We start from the raw sequence: 17,137 nt of genomic DNA, 5'->3' as shown, positions 1-17,137 counted from the left end.
AAGTGTATCTCTATATACACCAAGTCTTTTGACAGTATCGTATATGAGCTACGACCCACCTGAAAGTTTCCTATTATTTCCCAAACATCTGTATATCCCAGCTTGGGAACCCTTGACATATTTGATACATGAACAAAGATTGTTGTCTATATTATTAAGAATCGAACATGAGTACATGCTGCTGAATACAGGCTCAGTTTGGAGTTATAAGAGGATCGTGATGTGTAAATGTAGTATTACAACAGCTTTGTGAGAAAACTACTGACTTCAACCATGATATTCATCGATTTAAATAAAACGTTTTCAGTCGGGTGGACAGAAAAAATCTTTGTCTTGTGCAAGAGGACTAGAATATGAAGGGAGAACTGGTCAACAAAGTAGAACCGTTTACAAAGATAGCCAGAACAAGAATGATACTCATAGAGTTGTTACAGTATCATCAGGAGTCAGATAAGGATTGTTACAGTATCATCAGGAGTCAGATAAGATTGTTACAAGTAACACCAGGAGTCAAATAAGGATTGTTACAAGTAACATCTGGAGTCAGATAAGCATTGTTGCAGTATCATCAGGAGTCAGATAAGCATTGTTACAGTATCATCAGAAGTCAGATAAGGATTGTTACAAGTAACATCAGAAGTCAGATAAGCATTGTTACAGTATCATCAGAAGTCAGATAAGGATTGTTACAAGTAACATCAGGAGTCAGATAAGCATTGTTACAAGTAACACCAGGAGTCAGATAAGCATTGTTACAGCATCATCAGAAGTCAGATAAGCATTGTTACAGTATCATAAGGAGTCAGAAGGATTGTTACAGTAACATCAGGAGTCAGATGAGGATTGTTACAAGTAACATCAGGAGTCAGATAACGATTGTTAAAGTATCATCAGGAGTCAGATAAGCATTGTTACAGTATTATCAGGATTCAGATAAGCATTGTTACAGCATCATCAGGGGTCAGATAAGCATTGTTATAAGTAACATCAGAAGTCAGAAGGATTGTTACAGTAACATCAGGAGTCAGATAAGGATTGTTACAGTATCATCAGGAGTCAGATAAGGATTGTTACTGTATCATCAGGAGTCAGATAAGGATTCTTACAAGTAACATCAGGAGTCAGATAAGGATTGTTACAGTATCATCAGGAGTCAGATAAGGATTGTTACTGTATCATCAGGAGTCAGATAAGGATTCTTACAAGTAACATCAGGAGTCAGATAAGGATTGTTACAAGTGACATCAGGAGTCAGATAAGGATTCTTACAAGTAACATCAGGAGTCAGATAAGGATTGTTACTGTATCACCAAGAGTCAGATAAGGATTCTCACAAGTAACGTCAGGAGTCAGATAACGATTGTTAAAGTATCATCAGGAGTCAGATAAGCATTGTTACAGTATTATCAGGATTCAGATAAGCATTGTTACAGCATCATCAGGAGTCAGATAAGCATTGTTACAAGTAACATCAGAAGTCAGAAGGATTGTTACAGTATTATCAGGATTCAGATAAGCATTGTTACAGCATCATCAGGAGTCAGATAAGCATTGTTACAAGTAACATCAGGAGTCAGATAAGCATTGTTACAAGTGACATCAGGAGTCAGATAAGCATTGTTACAAGTAACATCAGGAGTCAGATAAGGATTCTTACAAGTTACATCAGGAGTCAGATAAGGATTGTTACAAGTGACATCAGGAGTCAGATAAGCATTGTTACAAGTAACACCAGGAGTCAGATAAGGCTTGTTACAGTATCATCAGGAGTCGGATAAGGATTGTTACAGTATCATCAGGAGTCAGATAATCATTGTTACAAGTAACACCAGGAGTCAGATAAGGATTGTTACAGTATCATCAGGAGTCAGATAAGGATTGTTACAAGTAACATCAGGAGTCAGATAAGGATTGTTACAAGTAACACCAGGAGTCAGATAGAGGTTGTTACAAGTAACACCAAGAGAGAGATAAGGGTTGTTACATGTAATATCAGGAGTGATATAAGGATTGTTCTTTCTACTAGTCCCTGTCTATATGGATAGAATACCCCTAACAAGTTAATTCCAATCCAGAGGAAAACAACGAACTTCTCTTCACAGACGATCATAATATTTATCACAATGACAGAAACAGAATCCAAGAACACGTCGTGTAGATAAAACACCGCGAAAAATGTGAAATGAGGAATACTACAAAAACCAACAAAACAGAAAATATTTTTTGCATTCTATTCCCTAAATTCCCCCTTTCAACAACCAAGTTAGCAGTAACAGCTTTGTTTGTTTGTTTGTTTTGAAGTAAAGCACAAAGTTACACGACGCGCTGTCTGTGCTCTGCGCACCACGGGTATCGAAACCCAGTTTATAGAGGTGTGAGTCCAAAGACATACCGCTGTGCCACTGGGGGGCGTAAGAGCTTTAAACAGAAGAGACGGTCAAAGCACCTTAACAGCGTCTTCATGGAGATTGATTAGTTTGTTTTTGAATTTCGCGCAAAGCTATACGAAGTCTATTTGCGCTATCTGTTCCTAAGTTAGTGGTGTAAGACTACAGGGAAGACTAGTCATCACCACCCACCGCCTACTCTTGGGCTACATTTTTTACCAACGAATAGTGAAACTGACCGTTCCCCGTGGCTGAAAGGAATAGCATGTTTAGTGTGATAGGGATTTGAACCCGCGACCCTCAGATAACGAGTCAAGCGCTCCAACCACCTGGCTACGCTGGGCCTGTATGGAGATTAGAAAGATGGATGGTGGGTCTGAAACATCATGCCAGATAGCAAACGGCATTAATTATTGACTGGCTCACCAGTTGAGATATCAAGTTGTATCGACAGACATTAAACGTGAACACGAGTCGTAGTATTCATCCTAAGTGGCCCGACATGGCGAGGTGGGTTAAGGCGTCCGACACGTGATTCGAGGGTCGCGGGTTCAAATCCCCGTCGTACCAAACATGCTCGCCCTTTCAGCCGCGGGGGACCGTTATACTTTTTCGGTCAATTTCACTATTCGTTGGTAAAAATAACGTTGTGGTAACCCAAGAGTTGGCGGTGAATGGTGATGACTATCTGCCATCCCTCTCGTCTTACACTGCAAAAAAAAAAAAAAAGGGACGGCTTGCGTATATAGCCCTCGTGTAGCTTTGCGCAAAATTCAAACGAAAACAAACAATCATCCTAAATTTTTGTTACCAAAGCTATAAATATGAAAATTGATAAAGAAACCAAAACTAAAAATCAACACATGTTACACGGGCTACCTGTGCGGAACAATAAACAAGGAACAAGACTGATGTCATTAGGGATGTTCATGTGGAAAACCAACGTCAGAAGCTTTGGCCACTTAACACACATGGCTTCCTTCCGACCGTCAGCAAGCGACAGCTGACACTCAGGAAACAGAGGACGAGGGATGTTAAGGAAACAATGGGTGAATAGGGCTTCCCAAACCCTGCATATCTATTGTCTCACTCTTCTCTCTCCATACCTCCACAACCAAATAAAAGAATGTTACATCTTCCTGTGATATAAACAGGCAGGTTCAATAGACAAAATAAACGATACGGACATTGGTCTATTTATTCGAGAGAAATACGATGTTTCAAAAAACAATTTTAAAATAATTCACAACAACTGCGAATAATTCTATCGAATAACACGATAAGTTTCTATTATTCCCTTCTGACATGAATTTAGAAAGATGGATAACTTAGTCGGTTAGTATTACACAGTGAATATTTATTTTAGTATTTATATTGAAATGAAAACCTATGTCAACCTAGCACTGATTTAAAATGGAAGACAGCCTCTCTGCTTTTATAAAATATCTATTAAAATCAGCAGATTAGAAGTCTGCTTTAGGATTTATTATTATCGTATACTGACACAATCATCATAATATTTCATGGAGAAATTTTTCGACTAACAAAAATCCATTTATCATTTGATAACTGGATATATGTATAAGTACTATCAAAATGGGAACGCAAATAAATATGTTTCCCGTTATAACCATTTTAATCTGTCAAAGTAGAATAATATATCAAAGCCACTTGGATTATTACGAGTGCAGTTAGTAAGTTCGTCTGGTCCAGTATATCATAAACTTCAGGGTTCTGTGATCAGAGAAAAAAAAAAAAAGCAAACTCATGCGCATCTATATTCCATTTTTGTGTTATCGAGTGACGAAAGCTGTAAACCATAACATCCGCAGGAAATTGATGTATTTCATTTTCAATACATAATTAAGAAAGCTTTTCTCGTGTATTCGCGGTTATACGTTTCAACTAGTGAGCGTTAATGTTTTCCGATTAATTTTTTAAATTTACCCTTTTGGCTGCTTTATATCAGAATATATAGGGTCTCTAGCCATCTAGGCCCGGCATGGCCAGGTGGGTTAAGACGTTCGACTCGTCATCTGAGGGTCGCGAGTTTGAATCCCCGTCTCACCAAACATATCCGCTCTTTCAGCCGTGGGGGCGTTATAATGTTACCGTGAATCCCACTATTCGTTGGTAAAAGAGTAGTTGGCGGTAGGTGGTGATGACTAGCTGCCTTTTCTCGAATCCACGACCCTCAGATTACGAGTCGAGTGCCTTAACCACCTGGCCATGCCGGGCTCACAAACAGGAGTAAGTGTAAGATACAATGTAGTTGTTAAAACTCCATGTATATATGTTGTGCTAGTTTCATAAACGAACGTAAGTGTAAGATACAGTGTATCACCAACAGTTGTCTATGTATATGTATAATTTTTTTTTCTTTCAAGCGCAAATCTATATAATAGTCTATCTGAGCTGTGCCAACTGAGGGTATTGAACCTTGATACCAGTGTTATGAGATCTCAAAAGTTTTGGTTGGAAGAATATTCTTTGTAACCATAATCTGCGTTTTATTGAGTTTTGGTTTCGTTCGCTGAAGATTTCCTTGTTGTTCAAAACGCTGTTGTGTTTTTTCGGTTTTATGTCGTTTAACATTCTCACTTTATGAACATTTTTCTTCGTAGAGAATTTTCACATTAATTCATCCAGCCATAAGTTTATTCTTCGTGATTTTGCACTATCGAAAGGTCAGAAAATAGACGTTAACCAAACAGAAGGATACTGGATATATGTCGCTCGTAGCGCTACAACTTATATTTGCAGTGACAAACCAATTCGTGAATCTGCCAGAATAGTTTTTGGGAACTGTAATTCACTTTTTTATATGCTATTATCTTCCTAACTCTAATTAATTAACGGCTTACTTGTGTTATATAGGTAGGAGACCAGCTGATCCGCGTCAATGGCTATACCATTGATCAAGCTGTACATGAAGAAGTCTATGCCTTGTTGCGCTCACAAAAGACTCTACTTCTGCGAGTTAAAAGTAAGTCTCAGTAACTTATTAGCTTTAGTTTCCTTAATAATGTTGAAAACTTGTTCAAGTTAAACATATCTTTATTACTAGTTTGTCGAGATATTTAAATGACATTATTGGAAGTTATTCAACTTTCTCCAACTGTTTTTGCTTTAAAAGTTTTTAAATATTTCTGCATAAAAGGTTTCTGTGTTGATGTGACATTTTATAAATGTAAAGTATAATTAAATAGATGAGTTCATTATTCCAAAAAATCTAATTATAATATAAATTCTTCTACTTATCCATGGATGTTAGTAATTGAGTTTCTAATGATTCAACAAGTAGCCTGGATATATCATTTCCTTATTTGGGATTTATTTTTACACACATATATGTATTTGCTTTTCCAACTAACATATACGTGAGCTACAAATGTTTTCAGTCGAGCTAATACTTTTAGAAACATGATTGGTTGCTATTTGCTTTAATTTATTCATGTTCCCGGTTGCGTAAAATCAATAAAAACAGTTCTCATTATTAAAACAGTCCTCAGTATCAGCCATGAGCTGTTCACTCTCGTGTGTGTGTGTGTTTTGTTGTAGCAAAGCCACATCGGGCTATTTGCTGAGTCCACCGAGGGGAATCTTACATCTTATTTTATAGTAGTAAATCCATAGACTTACCGCTGTACTTCTCTCGTGAATATTACTCTTAAAATATGTTTAATTTCCATTAAGTTTTGACAGTTAACTTTATTTATTGTTAATTAACTTATTTTCTAAACAACAGCTCGGCATGGCCAGGCGGGTTAAGGCGTGCGACTCGTAATCTGAGGGTTGCGGGTTTGCATCCCCGTCGCGCCAAACATGCTAGCCCTTTCAGCCGTGGGGGCGTTATTATGTGACGGTCAATCGCACTATTCGTTGGTAAAAGAGTAGTTGGCGGTGGGTAGTGATGACTAGCTGCCTTCCCTCTAGTCTTACACTGCTAAATTAGGGACGGCTAGCGCAGATAGCCCTCGAGTAGCTTTGCGTGAAATTCAAAAAAACAAACAAAACATCTAAACAGCAGTTGAATTTTTTGCTTGTTTTATTCAACTAGAGTGTAGTTAGAATTTATCAGGGATCTTTGACTGTTAATTGTAAATACTGCTTTGAATAAATTGTAAGGAACTAAATATCACTCACCTGCATTGTTGCAACACAGTATACATCTTAAAAATCACTTACTGTAACGCAAGCGATTTCTGCTGCATTTTCCCTCTCTCTCTCAAACACACACACAGGTCGTTCCCCCTTTATTTTTTTATAGCAAAACCACTTTAGGGAATCGAGTCCCTAATTTTTGCGTTGTCATTCCGTAGACTTACCGTTGACTCAGTGGAGAACGGACCCCTGTGGTTCAGCTGTAACTTTAAGGGTTTATAACATTAAGATTCGGGATTCGATATCTGCAATGAGCACAGACATACCACTGCGCAGCTTTGAGAGCAAACTAAACAAACAAACAAAATCTTGACATGAATAAGAGTTTGTTTTCTATTGTGATGTCATAAGCTATAATTAGGTTTTTAATTATATCGATATAAAATTTTCGTGAAGATAACCAACACTTAAAAATATGTACATTTGTTGGAATCAAAATGTTTGAAAAAATAGTATGTTTTAAGAAACGCTTTAGATTCATAGAGCAGGCTTAGAACAACGTATTTATAGAGCTTAGAACAACGTATTTAATGAAGATAATGTTTATGTTTCGTGCACACGTTTTTGTCTTGTTTCTAAACAGTACGTTCTTGTTTACGTAGGTGTGGGAATGATTCCAGTGAAAAAGTAAGTAAACATTATACGTTTTTTATTATATTTGATAATGGTCAAAATTTAAAGGTAATGTTCACATTTTACCAAATGTTTTAAAAGCCTGATTAATATGTAGTTTAAACTGGTTTTTGAAATTAGATACTTTGTTTTCTTCTTTTAGCGTTTAAGGGAATTTTTATAATAAAGTTTAACCATCACAGGGACTTTGGAATGTGTAGTAAACTGATTTTTTATCTTTATCCCCATTTTTCATTTTACTTTTAACCTGTTTCACGTATTTATCTTTACTGAATGTTGAGATATATTTCCGTTTATTCTATCTTTATATGGATGGATTTTAATTATGGTTTTCATTGTTCAATTGCATGATCTATTAAATATTTTTTTCTCTTCTTGCATGTTACCTATCATTCTGTATTTGTATTCACCTTTAACCCGTAATTCGACCAGGTCATCTCATATCCCACTAACTCATCTCCCCATACACACTTCAGTCCGACGGTTTTCTCTTCCCTCAAAATTCCACAGAAGCTACTCTGTATCTCTCGACGAGAAAGGTGAATCCAATGACTACCTTTCTAGAAATCACGTTTACCAATTTTTTCACAAGCGATGCAGTTCTTTACCAGGGAAGCAGATCATGCAAGAAGAAGACTATTCTATGGCGACCTCTCTCTATGAGATTCTGGAACTATCAGAGCAAGAGTCTGACGAAGATCAAGAGAATTCCCAAGATAGAGAACAAGAGAGGTTAAGAAGAACCCAATCTGCTCCAAATGATCGGGAGACTTGGAGGTTTTCAATTTGTAATGAAACCTATCCGGCTGGTGACCAAAACAGTTCATCATCCATTGTTCATTCAGCAAACAATTATTTTCGAATAAATGAAGTTAGCAAAACAGGGAAAGTAAACTCAGTTAAGGAAACTCAACAGCTTCAAGGATCGAAATGTGAAAACAATGAGCAAATAGAAAATAAAACAGAGGCTTCGAGTTCAGTAACAGTAACTACTGTAGTTAAGTCTGATAAAGAGAGCAGGCAAGGATTACTTTATCATTTTGCTTTATGCAGAATAGAGAATACAATATTTTGATTTTGTTGGTTTTTCTCTTTATTGTTGTAGAATGGGTACTTTCTAAACAAAATATAATCATTTTTATGAAATTAACACAATTATAGATAGCAAACTATTTGTATTCAAACTCTGTTTTATCATTAAACAGCCCGGCATAGCCAGGTGGTTAAGGCACTCGATTCCTAATCTGAGGATCGCGGGTTCAAAGCCCTGTCACACTAAACATGCTCCCCTATTCAGTGGTAAAAGAGTAGCCCAAGAGTTGGCAGTGGTTGGTGATGACTGGCTGCTTTCCCACTAGTCTTACACTCATAAATTAAGGACGGCTAGCGCAGATAACCCTCGTGGAGCTTTGCACGATATTTATACCAAGCTTACGAATTCAAGTTCTAAATTAAAATGTGGTTTAATTTAGAAAAAAAAATTTTGAAAATAATAAATAACGAAATTGATTATCTTGATCACAGAATTTAAAATCCGCTACTCGATGACTTATATAAATGTATAACATGATATTGCGCTCAAACTGAACCTTAATGCTTCGGGATAATCGTACATGTTTCCTACTCTTTCAGAAATGTAGTGCGAATTCCTTCTTTTTTTCTGGTGTGCATTTAGTATGCCATATATTGCCTTACAAAACACGTTCTTTAATAAAAGGATTGTCATAAAGGGCCTAGAGTTAATCTCCAGTATAGCCTGAATCTAATTTTTATTACTATGCATGTAAGTGTCACATAAACTATCTTGTCGTAGTTGTTAAGATTTTCTTTTTTTTTTTAATAATTAACAACTGCCTTAGGATCAGCGTGCTCTGCTATACATGACCTAGTTCCTAAAGCAATCTTTCGCTTATTTTTCATACTTATGAGTTTTTTAGTGTAATTTGAAATATAAATTACCTTCCAAATTAACAATATCGGGGACTTCTAAAACAATACATTATTTTCTATAATATATATAATATTGTTTCACTGTATTGATAAAACAATAACAATTATATCTGAAAAGGTAATAATTTACCTTGTGAAATGGTTCATATGAACAAAGCGCCATCTGTTAATAAGCGTCGAAAAGTAATTGATAAATTAATCTCACCCTTTCCTGTTTGTTTACAGGCGGCGTACCTTATAATGATATCGTAATGCATTTACAGTACTAGTTTTATTTATAACTGCTTGATAATATGTACACACACACATATATATATTATCTTTACAACCTTTCTTATATTTTAAGATTTATTATCGATGTTCTATAATAATAATAAAAAAATTCTGTATTCTAGGTGAACGCTTTTTAGCTCAATATCAAACAGCAGAAGATACATGCAGCAAAACAATGTTTTGTAGATTTCCTAAAAATGTATTTAAACCGTTGATTAATACACGAAAATATACACTCAAGTTATTTTGGCCAAATTCAATAGACACATAAAAACACGCAGCTAAGCCTAATTATCGTATATAAAATCATCTTCTCTTTCTCTACCCATCTCAGCTTATAATCAATTTAAGAACTTTTGATGTAGCAATTTTCCTTTTTTTTTTAAAAAAAAGGTTTTAAACTGCTGTTTGAACCAATAACTTTATATTTTGATTTGCAAAAAAATTAATTTTTCTTATTATGATAAGTAAAGAACAAAAGGCCTTCGAGGTTAACGAGCTCGGACTGTAAATCCAATGGTTCGCGATCCGTTACGATCCGCAACTTGGGGACGTGGATGTACGTTGTAAGAGTAACAGTCAGTCTTCCACAAGTCTATCAGACGAAAGTTGGAGGTAACCTTGTATAGCTTTTCCCTGAAATTCTGATAAAAAATAAAAATATTTGAAATTCAAAGTATGTCTTTCGAACTCTGGAATACAGTAAGACTACTTTTATCTTATCATCTTCAAATGAGAATACCCTGCCAGAGTATATTTACGAAGATAAAACTAGCATTTTCTTATAGATCATGATTTTGAAAAATGTTGATGTCACGTGGATATATATATTTTAAAAATCTTCATTGGATCATTGTTGTTTTGTTTTTGAATTTCGCACAAAGCTACAAGAGGGCTATCTGCGCTAGCCGTCCTAATTTAGGAGTGTAAGACAAGGGATAAGATAGCTTGTCATCACCACCCACCGCTAACTCTTGGGATACTCTTTTACCAACGAATAATGAGATTGACCGTCACATTATAACGCCCTCTCCCCCAGCTGGAAGAGCAAGCATGTTTGGTGTGACGGGGATTCGAATCCATAACCCTCAGATTACGAGTGGAGTATCTTAACGACCTGGCCACGCCGGGCCCATTGGATTATTTTTCTCTATTTTCTTCTTTCTTTTACACAACATTCCTTCTTTTGCTAAGTTTAAACTAATATTATACTTTTTTTTTAGCAATAAAGAAGACCCTTTGACTTGGAAGCTAGTCAATCCCAAACTTTCGCCAAGTGGATCAATTTTAGATGGATCTGTGAGTCGTCTTCTCAGTTTTAATTTTCTGCAGTTAGAAAACTTTATATTTCAATTTTATTCAAGTTCACAATCATTTCTACTATTTATAAGTTAATAAATTCAGCATTTTTCTATGACTTATAAATACTTGTCAATTTTCTCTTTTCAGCATTCTATTAGTAGCGGTAATTCTAGTTTTGAAGAAACAAAGGAGACAAACATTCAGTTGACGTCCATAGGAGCCTCAGGGATTGGTTGCAGGTCAGGAATTGTTAACTATTCTGGTCAATCTAACCACGAAATAATAAATATTAGTAAACTTTACTAGTTACTGCTGTCCATAATAGTTAACTCTAGACGATATTATTATCCAATAATTTTGTAATATCTGTAATGTTTTAATATCACAATATCTGGATTTATGAAGTTTAAAAGTTCTCTTACTAAGCCTTTGTTTCTTGGTTTTAGCATCGCGAAGGGACCTCCAGAGATGCCAGGTATCTATGTCCAGACTGTAAAACCAGGGGGGTTGGCAGAAAAAGCAGGCTTGCAGGTTGGCGACCAGATAATAGAAATGAACGAAGACAGCTTCTTAAATATTAAATTTTCAGAAGTATGTAGATTTAGAAAAAAAGAAAGAAATCTAATAATAATTCTTTTTCATTTATGTAATAAGATGGTTTATTTCAAAACTAGCAGATACTGCATAGATTTTACCAAGATATAATAACTAAATTACTTATTAGAAACTATTCAAATAATTCACTCTGCCTTGAAAACAATTCTTTAATTCGGAGGAACCATGGAATAAGGTTAATATAAATGCTTCACAGTATAAAAATATGTAATCTTTTGCGTAACGGTCACGATTATAAAATAGGCTAAACTTAGTTACAGATATATAGAGATACTCAGCTAAGCCTAATTATCGTATTTAAAACCGTCTTTGTTTCTTTATTTAGCTCAACTTAGAAACAAGTTAAAAACCGTTGTGGCTCGTCATGGCCAGGTGGTTAATGCGCTCGACTCGTAATCCGCGGGTTCGAATCCCCCTCGCACCAAACGTGCTTGATCTTTCAGCTGTGGAGGCATTATAATGTGACAGTCAATCCTACTATTCGTTGGTAAAAGAGTAGCTCAAGAGTTGGCGGTGGGTGGTGATGACTAGCTGTCTTCCCTCTAGTCTTACACTGCTAAATTAGGAACGGCTAGCGCAGATAGCCCTCGAGTAGCTTTGCGCGAAATGCAAAACAAACAAAAACCGTTGTTGCAGCACTAATCACTAAAATGTGTAGACATATGTGAATAATTGTGATTCAAATTTTATAACACTTTGATCATTTTTTAAAAATTATTTGTCAGGACGTTTGTCACTTGAAAGTACATTGTGGGTTAAGCGTTATAGCAAGGCAATAAAGCATTGGTTATAAAGTTAAATTAAGCCTTTTTCTGATAATTCTTAATAAAGACCTGAGAAATTGAGCTGAAAAAATATAGCTGTACAAAACCTATAAAACTGTCGATGTTATGTGTGGCTTATATTTGTAATTTAACGTTTTCAAACAATTCCAGTTTAACTGTATATATTTATGTATAGATAGATATGAATCGATTCCTATTGAAAAACATATATATTGTAACATTTCTATACTAAAATAATTCACAGTTTTATATTATTAGACGCTACTGCTCTCTAATAAAAATTGTATTATTTTCGGCATGGCATGACTTAGTGGTTAGGTCGCTTGACTCACAGGCTGGGAGATGTGGGTTGAAACCCCATTCACCAAACATGCTCGCCTTTTCAGTCGTGGGGACGTATGATGATGGTCGATCCCACTGTTCATTGGTAAAATAGTTTGTGGTGGGTGGTATTCACTAGATGATTTCCCTAAGTCTTACCACTACTAACCATCGAGTAGATTTGCGCAAAATTCATAAGAAACAAACAAAATATTATATTTCGATATAAACCTGATCCTCCCAGGTTGCGCACAACGACGAAACGTCGATACAGTAACGATGAGGATCTATTGGTATACAGAAATTATACTGTGAACCAAGGCACCAGTTGTTAATAATCAGAAAGATGTAACTAGCTATAAAATATCTGAGAAATTTATGTTTGAACAATACTTGATAATATTTTAAAATTATTTATTCTATCATAATAATGATTAAAAAACTACTTATTGGTGGTTTAAAATGTCTTAGATTGTTAAATAAATTATTACAGTGCGTTTGTTGAAGTTTAGATAAGAATTTTATCGTTCTATAGGTTTCTGATTTGTTTTATTATGTAAAATAATAAGCGTTTTTGTGAACTTAACTTTATAAAGTGAGATATTCAGATACACTATATTTGGCTAACGACTTTTATTTTTTGACAAGAAATCTATTACGTCTAGTTAGAGAAATACTGGTAAAATACGTATCTTCAAGTTAACATACTATTTATTTTACATCATTATAGGCCGTGGCTTTATTAAAGTCTAGTAAAACGATGGACCTAACTGTTCGCAAGGGGGCAGGCCTAGACTTGTTTCCTGACGAAAAAATCAAGAGGTACCCACACTATGGTAGCAGTTCCAAGCTTAAAGAGGACGAAATAACGAAACTGTCTTCTCTTCAGGAAGAAGACGGATTATCCGATCGGTATTACTGATCAGTAACTTTTTACAATTTTTTAAATAAACAATTCAAACTTGCAAACTAAAAGAATGAACGAAAATAAAATAAACAAAGAAATAGGTTTGAAGTTAAATAACAATTAAAAATATTATCGATATTATTACGAGTTTATTAGGCGTTGATAAAAGTAATTATCTTTAAGATAAAAAAATATATATAAAAATTCAATTTGATAAAGAATTTTGACGGATGCAACATTTTATTATTAGCGAGTGTTTTCTTGATGAATAAATTATTTTTTAAAAGGGAACAGTTATATCTCTATTCTAGGGACTCTGGTGTTATTGGGCAAAGCTCTTTGAATGGTAAGGCTTGGAGCAGTCCTTCTAGTTCGTTCAGTTCGAGAAATAGAATCAACGGATTCACCTCAGAGTCAGAGCAGGATTTCTCGGTAGCAGAAGTTGAAGAAAATACCAGGATGTTAGAAGAAGCTGAAGAAGATACCAGAATGTTAGAAGAAGCCCAAAGTTTGGTTGGATCTCACAGTGACGTTTGTAAACAGTCTTCTAATACCAGTTCCAACGGCTCTCTGGATCTAAGCGAAAGAGTTGATATCGACAGATTAAGAGAATCAATCAGACAAGAAGAGGAACAAACAATAAAAAACCAGGAAGCAAAGTTGGCAAAAGAAAGGCAAAAAATCGAAGAAGAGCATAGAAAACTGCTTTTAGAAGCGGAGAGAATAGCAGAAGAAAGAAGAAAACTAGAGGAAGAAAAGAAGCGCTTTGATGCTGCAGGATCATTGCCAAAACGACCATTCTTAGCAGATATTAATAACTTAGCAGGAAGAAGACAAAGCACGGATAGTACAAATACGAGTAACACCAGTTCCCCAGATTGGAAAATGAGATCAAAGCAGTTTCCAGGTAAGAGCTAATACAGCTATGAATGAAAAATACAATAAATACCCAACATATTTCAAGGTGTACAACACAAGACACTAGGTTTAGTGGTTTCTTTGAATCCCCATTACGACTTTAGTTTATGAATTTATTATTTTTTTTATAAATGACAAGCCAAAGCATTCGAACTTTTTCAATTACCGGTTTTTTTTTTTTTTTTAGAGAGGTTTATTATTGTGAAGGTAATCGTACTAAAACTCGATCATTTCCTCAAACGCATAACAGTAACAGTATAAAAAATACTTTTGTTTGCATTGGATATTTGGTTTTGCAAATTAAAAATTATAACAATAAAATATGCAATTATACATTATAACATAGTATAACGTAAAAGTGGTATCTGTCTGCTGACTACCTCCTGGTGGTAAATGGTTCGGAATTAGGGAAGACTCAACACTACTTGAATTCACTCTAACAAACGTGCTGTAAAGGGACACCCTAATAGGAAGGAGGAGAATCTGTGCTGGTACTCATTTCCTTAAGCATGCGAATAACATCAATTGAGTCATAAATAATCACAGGAATAGCCATTCATAATTTGATAGCAGCCTCTGATGATCAACAAAAATTCACAATTTGATAGCAGCCTCTGATGATCAACAAAATACTTTGGTGATTTCATAACCAAATTCAATTGAACCATCATTAAGGAAAATGGGATTGTGTGTGTCATTTACTGTTGGCTAATGTCAGGTTATAAATATATTTTCTAATATAAACATGCGATAAAATTTTAAATTATTCATTGGGAATCTTAAGTTGGACTCTTCAACTATTAAAATCAATTGACTTTAAAGTATTTTAAAACAAACCCGTGTTTGCATAGTTAGTTGCATCGTGTTCGCGATTGTGTTATAAATACCCTTGTAAATGTATCAGGTTTAACTTTGGGTCACTAATTTTTTTTCTATTTTTCACATTGGAAATGAGTCAGTTGTTTCACTTGAAAGTCACGGTTGTGTCTCATAACATTCCCAGTTTACTCCTGCAGAAAAAAGATCCATCTTTCGAAAGCACTTGGATTATGAGGTTCTTATGCAATGTTATCAAGACATCTTGAATCTATGTGCTTTTCTAACATCAAAGTGTGTGTGTGTGTTTTCTATTAGCAAAGCCACATCGGGCTATCAGCTGAGTCTACCGAAGGGAATCGAACCCCTGATTTTAGAATTGTAAATCCATAGACTTATCGCTGTACCATCATGGGACCATCATGAGTGTCTTATAAGTATTTACACGTTTTCTGATAGTGTAAAAGAGAAACATTATTTTACGTATACATACGTTCTTATTGAAGTTTATTGAAAGTTTTGTTGTAGAACTTGTAAATACATTTTGGTTTTCAATCATTTATTAAAAAAACAACATCCGATTGACTGATGCCATTAAGATATATATATATAATACAATGCTAATAAATAATAAGATTTCATTAAATGTATTATAAGTGTGTAAAATTATATGGTGATGATTGTTAAAGCGAAAAGTAAGAACTATAAACACCAACTGTTTTTTACAGTCGAAAACAAGAAATCTGAAGAACAGTTTATTAGGAAGAAGCAACATGGTAAGGAGTGTGTAATTTCTATTAAGTATCAAATTACTAATTTATGACATTTTTTAAAAGAGAAAAAAACATTTTTTAGCTAATTGCAACAGTGGAAGAGAAGCGGAGGTCCAACCTGGAGGGATAGACGTGACTGCTGTTCAGGGAATTCCGAGGCAAATGAGGGGCCTCAAACATTTTAGGCTATACGTAAAGAGTGTTAATTGAGAAAGGAAGAATTATTAGAAAGGGAACGAGTTTCTTTTTAGAATGTTTCTTTTAGATTGGGAGTGTTATTAGAAATTATAGCTATGAATAAATCATTTTTTCGAGCGAGATTTGTGTTATTAAAATATCAATAACAATTAAAATTGTACATATTCAAAAAACAAATACACAAATGCATATCAGTGGATCAAGATGTGTATTTAACGGTGAAGTGACACTTTTCTTGTACAACGTCAGCAACCAAAAACTTAAAGGGTGGCATATTATTCACTGTCTCTGGGCTTGAAGTGTGTTAATCCGCCACTGGGGTGATGCAATGAGGCCTGATGAATGGTGCTACTGACTTCAAAGGACGGACATTCTATATCTGTTATAATTTACTAAAACGAAGTTATATCACTATGGTAAAAGTTATCTCGATCCAAGTATACTACACATGCATTGACCGATTAATTTGTTTAGTTACCACTACTACTTAAAGGTCTATTTTTGTTGGTGTTAATAAAATATTGTAATACAAGTTTATTCATGAACTATTAGAATAAGTTTAAAGGGGACACAATACCTTGTAGTCCATGGATAAAAATGGAACACTGACCTTCTTCAACAATGTATTGATAAGGATAAATTCACATGCCACTCTTTTTGTTGCTTTTTATTGTTATTTATCTCATTAAGGTATACTAGTACTTAAGCCTTAAGTCTTCATTTAATATAAAAACGTATCAACTTTGAGATGTTTTCTTTTTAATTTTCCTTTAAACTGTCAAGTGTTTTTTATCACCTTGTAGAAAAGTTAATGGAAGAATTTAGAATTGTTCACAAAAAGATGTTTGGAACCACAGACAGCGGGATTCTGCCCGAGAGCAAATCCCAGCAAAAAAATAGTGCGCAGGTTAGTTTATTCATGTTGTAAATCTTAAATAACAGTTTAACGTAAATGTAGAAAAACTAAATTTTTTTTGCTTCTGAAATATTGCGATATATACATATTTTTTGTTGATTCTATAAGTTTAATTCGTCTATTTTTGTTATATAACTAATAGTATTTGTTTTTGGATTTAGCGCAAGGCTACACGAGTT

At 34.7% G+C, this 17,137-nt stretch overlaps 1 protein-coding gene across 11 annotated transcripts in view; it reads left to right on the top strand.

Moving 5' to 3' along the window:
* The window catches only part of LOC143228988 (uncharacterized), a 99,115-nt gene that overhangs the window by 55,269 nt on the left and 26,709 nt on the right, over window positions 1-17,137 (top strand). For 8 of the 11 annotated variants that reach the window (XM_076460548.1, XM_076460549.1, XM_076460551.1 and 5 more), the window contains 10 exons: window positions 5,265-5,373; window positions 7,154-7,178; window positions 7,617-8,204; window positions 10,631-10,706; window positions 10,857-10,948; window positions 11,156-11,300; window positions 13,161-13,342; window positions 13,649-14,244; window positions 15,800-15,847; window positions 16,846-16,949. In XM_076460548.1, the coding sequence (XP_076316663.1) occupies window positions 5,265-5,373; window positions 7,154-7,178; window positions 7,617-8,204; window positions 10,631-10,706; window positions 10,857-10,948; window positions 11,156-11,300; window positions 13,161-13,342; window positions 13,649-14,244; window positions 15,800-15,847; window positions 16,846-16,949 (1,965 nt within the window). The remainder of the gene's footprint in view (window positions 1-5,264; window positions 5,374-7,153; window positions 7,179-7,616; window positions 8,205-10,630; window positions 10,707-10,856; window positions 10,949-11,155; window positions 11,301-13,160; window positions 13,343-13,648; window positions 14,245-15,799; window positions 15,848-16,845; window positions 16,950-17,137) is intronic. The other 3 variants (XM_076460555.1, XM_076460552.1, XM_076460554.1) reach the window with 1 other exon arrangement.

The sequence above is a fragment of the Tachypleus tridentatus genome, chromosome 10 (assembly GCF_004210375.1).
Source record: "Tachypleus tridentatus isolate NWPU-2018 chromosome 10, ASM421037v1, whole genome shotgun sequence".
NCBI classification, from domain to species: Eukaryota; Metazoa; Arthropoda; class Merostomata; order Xiphosura; family Limulidae; genus Tachypleus; species Tachypleus tridentatus.
This window is presented reverse-complemented; position numbering and strand designations above follow the sequence as displayed.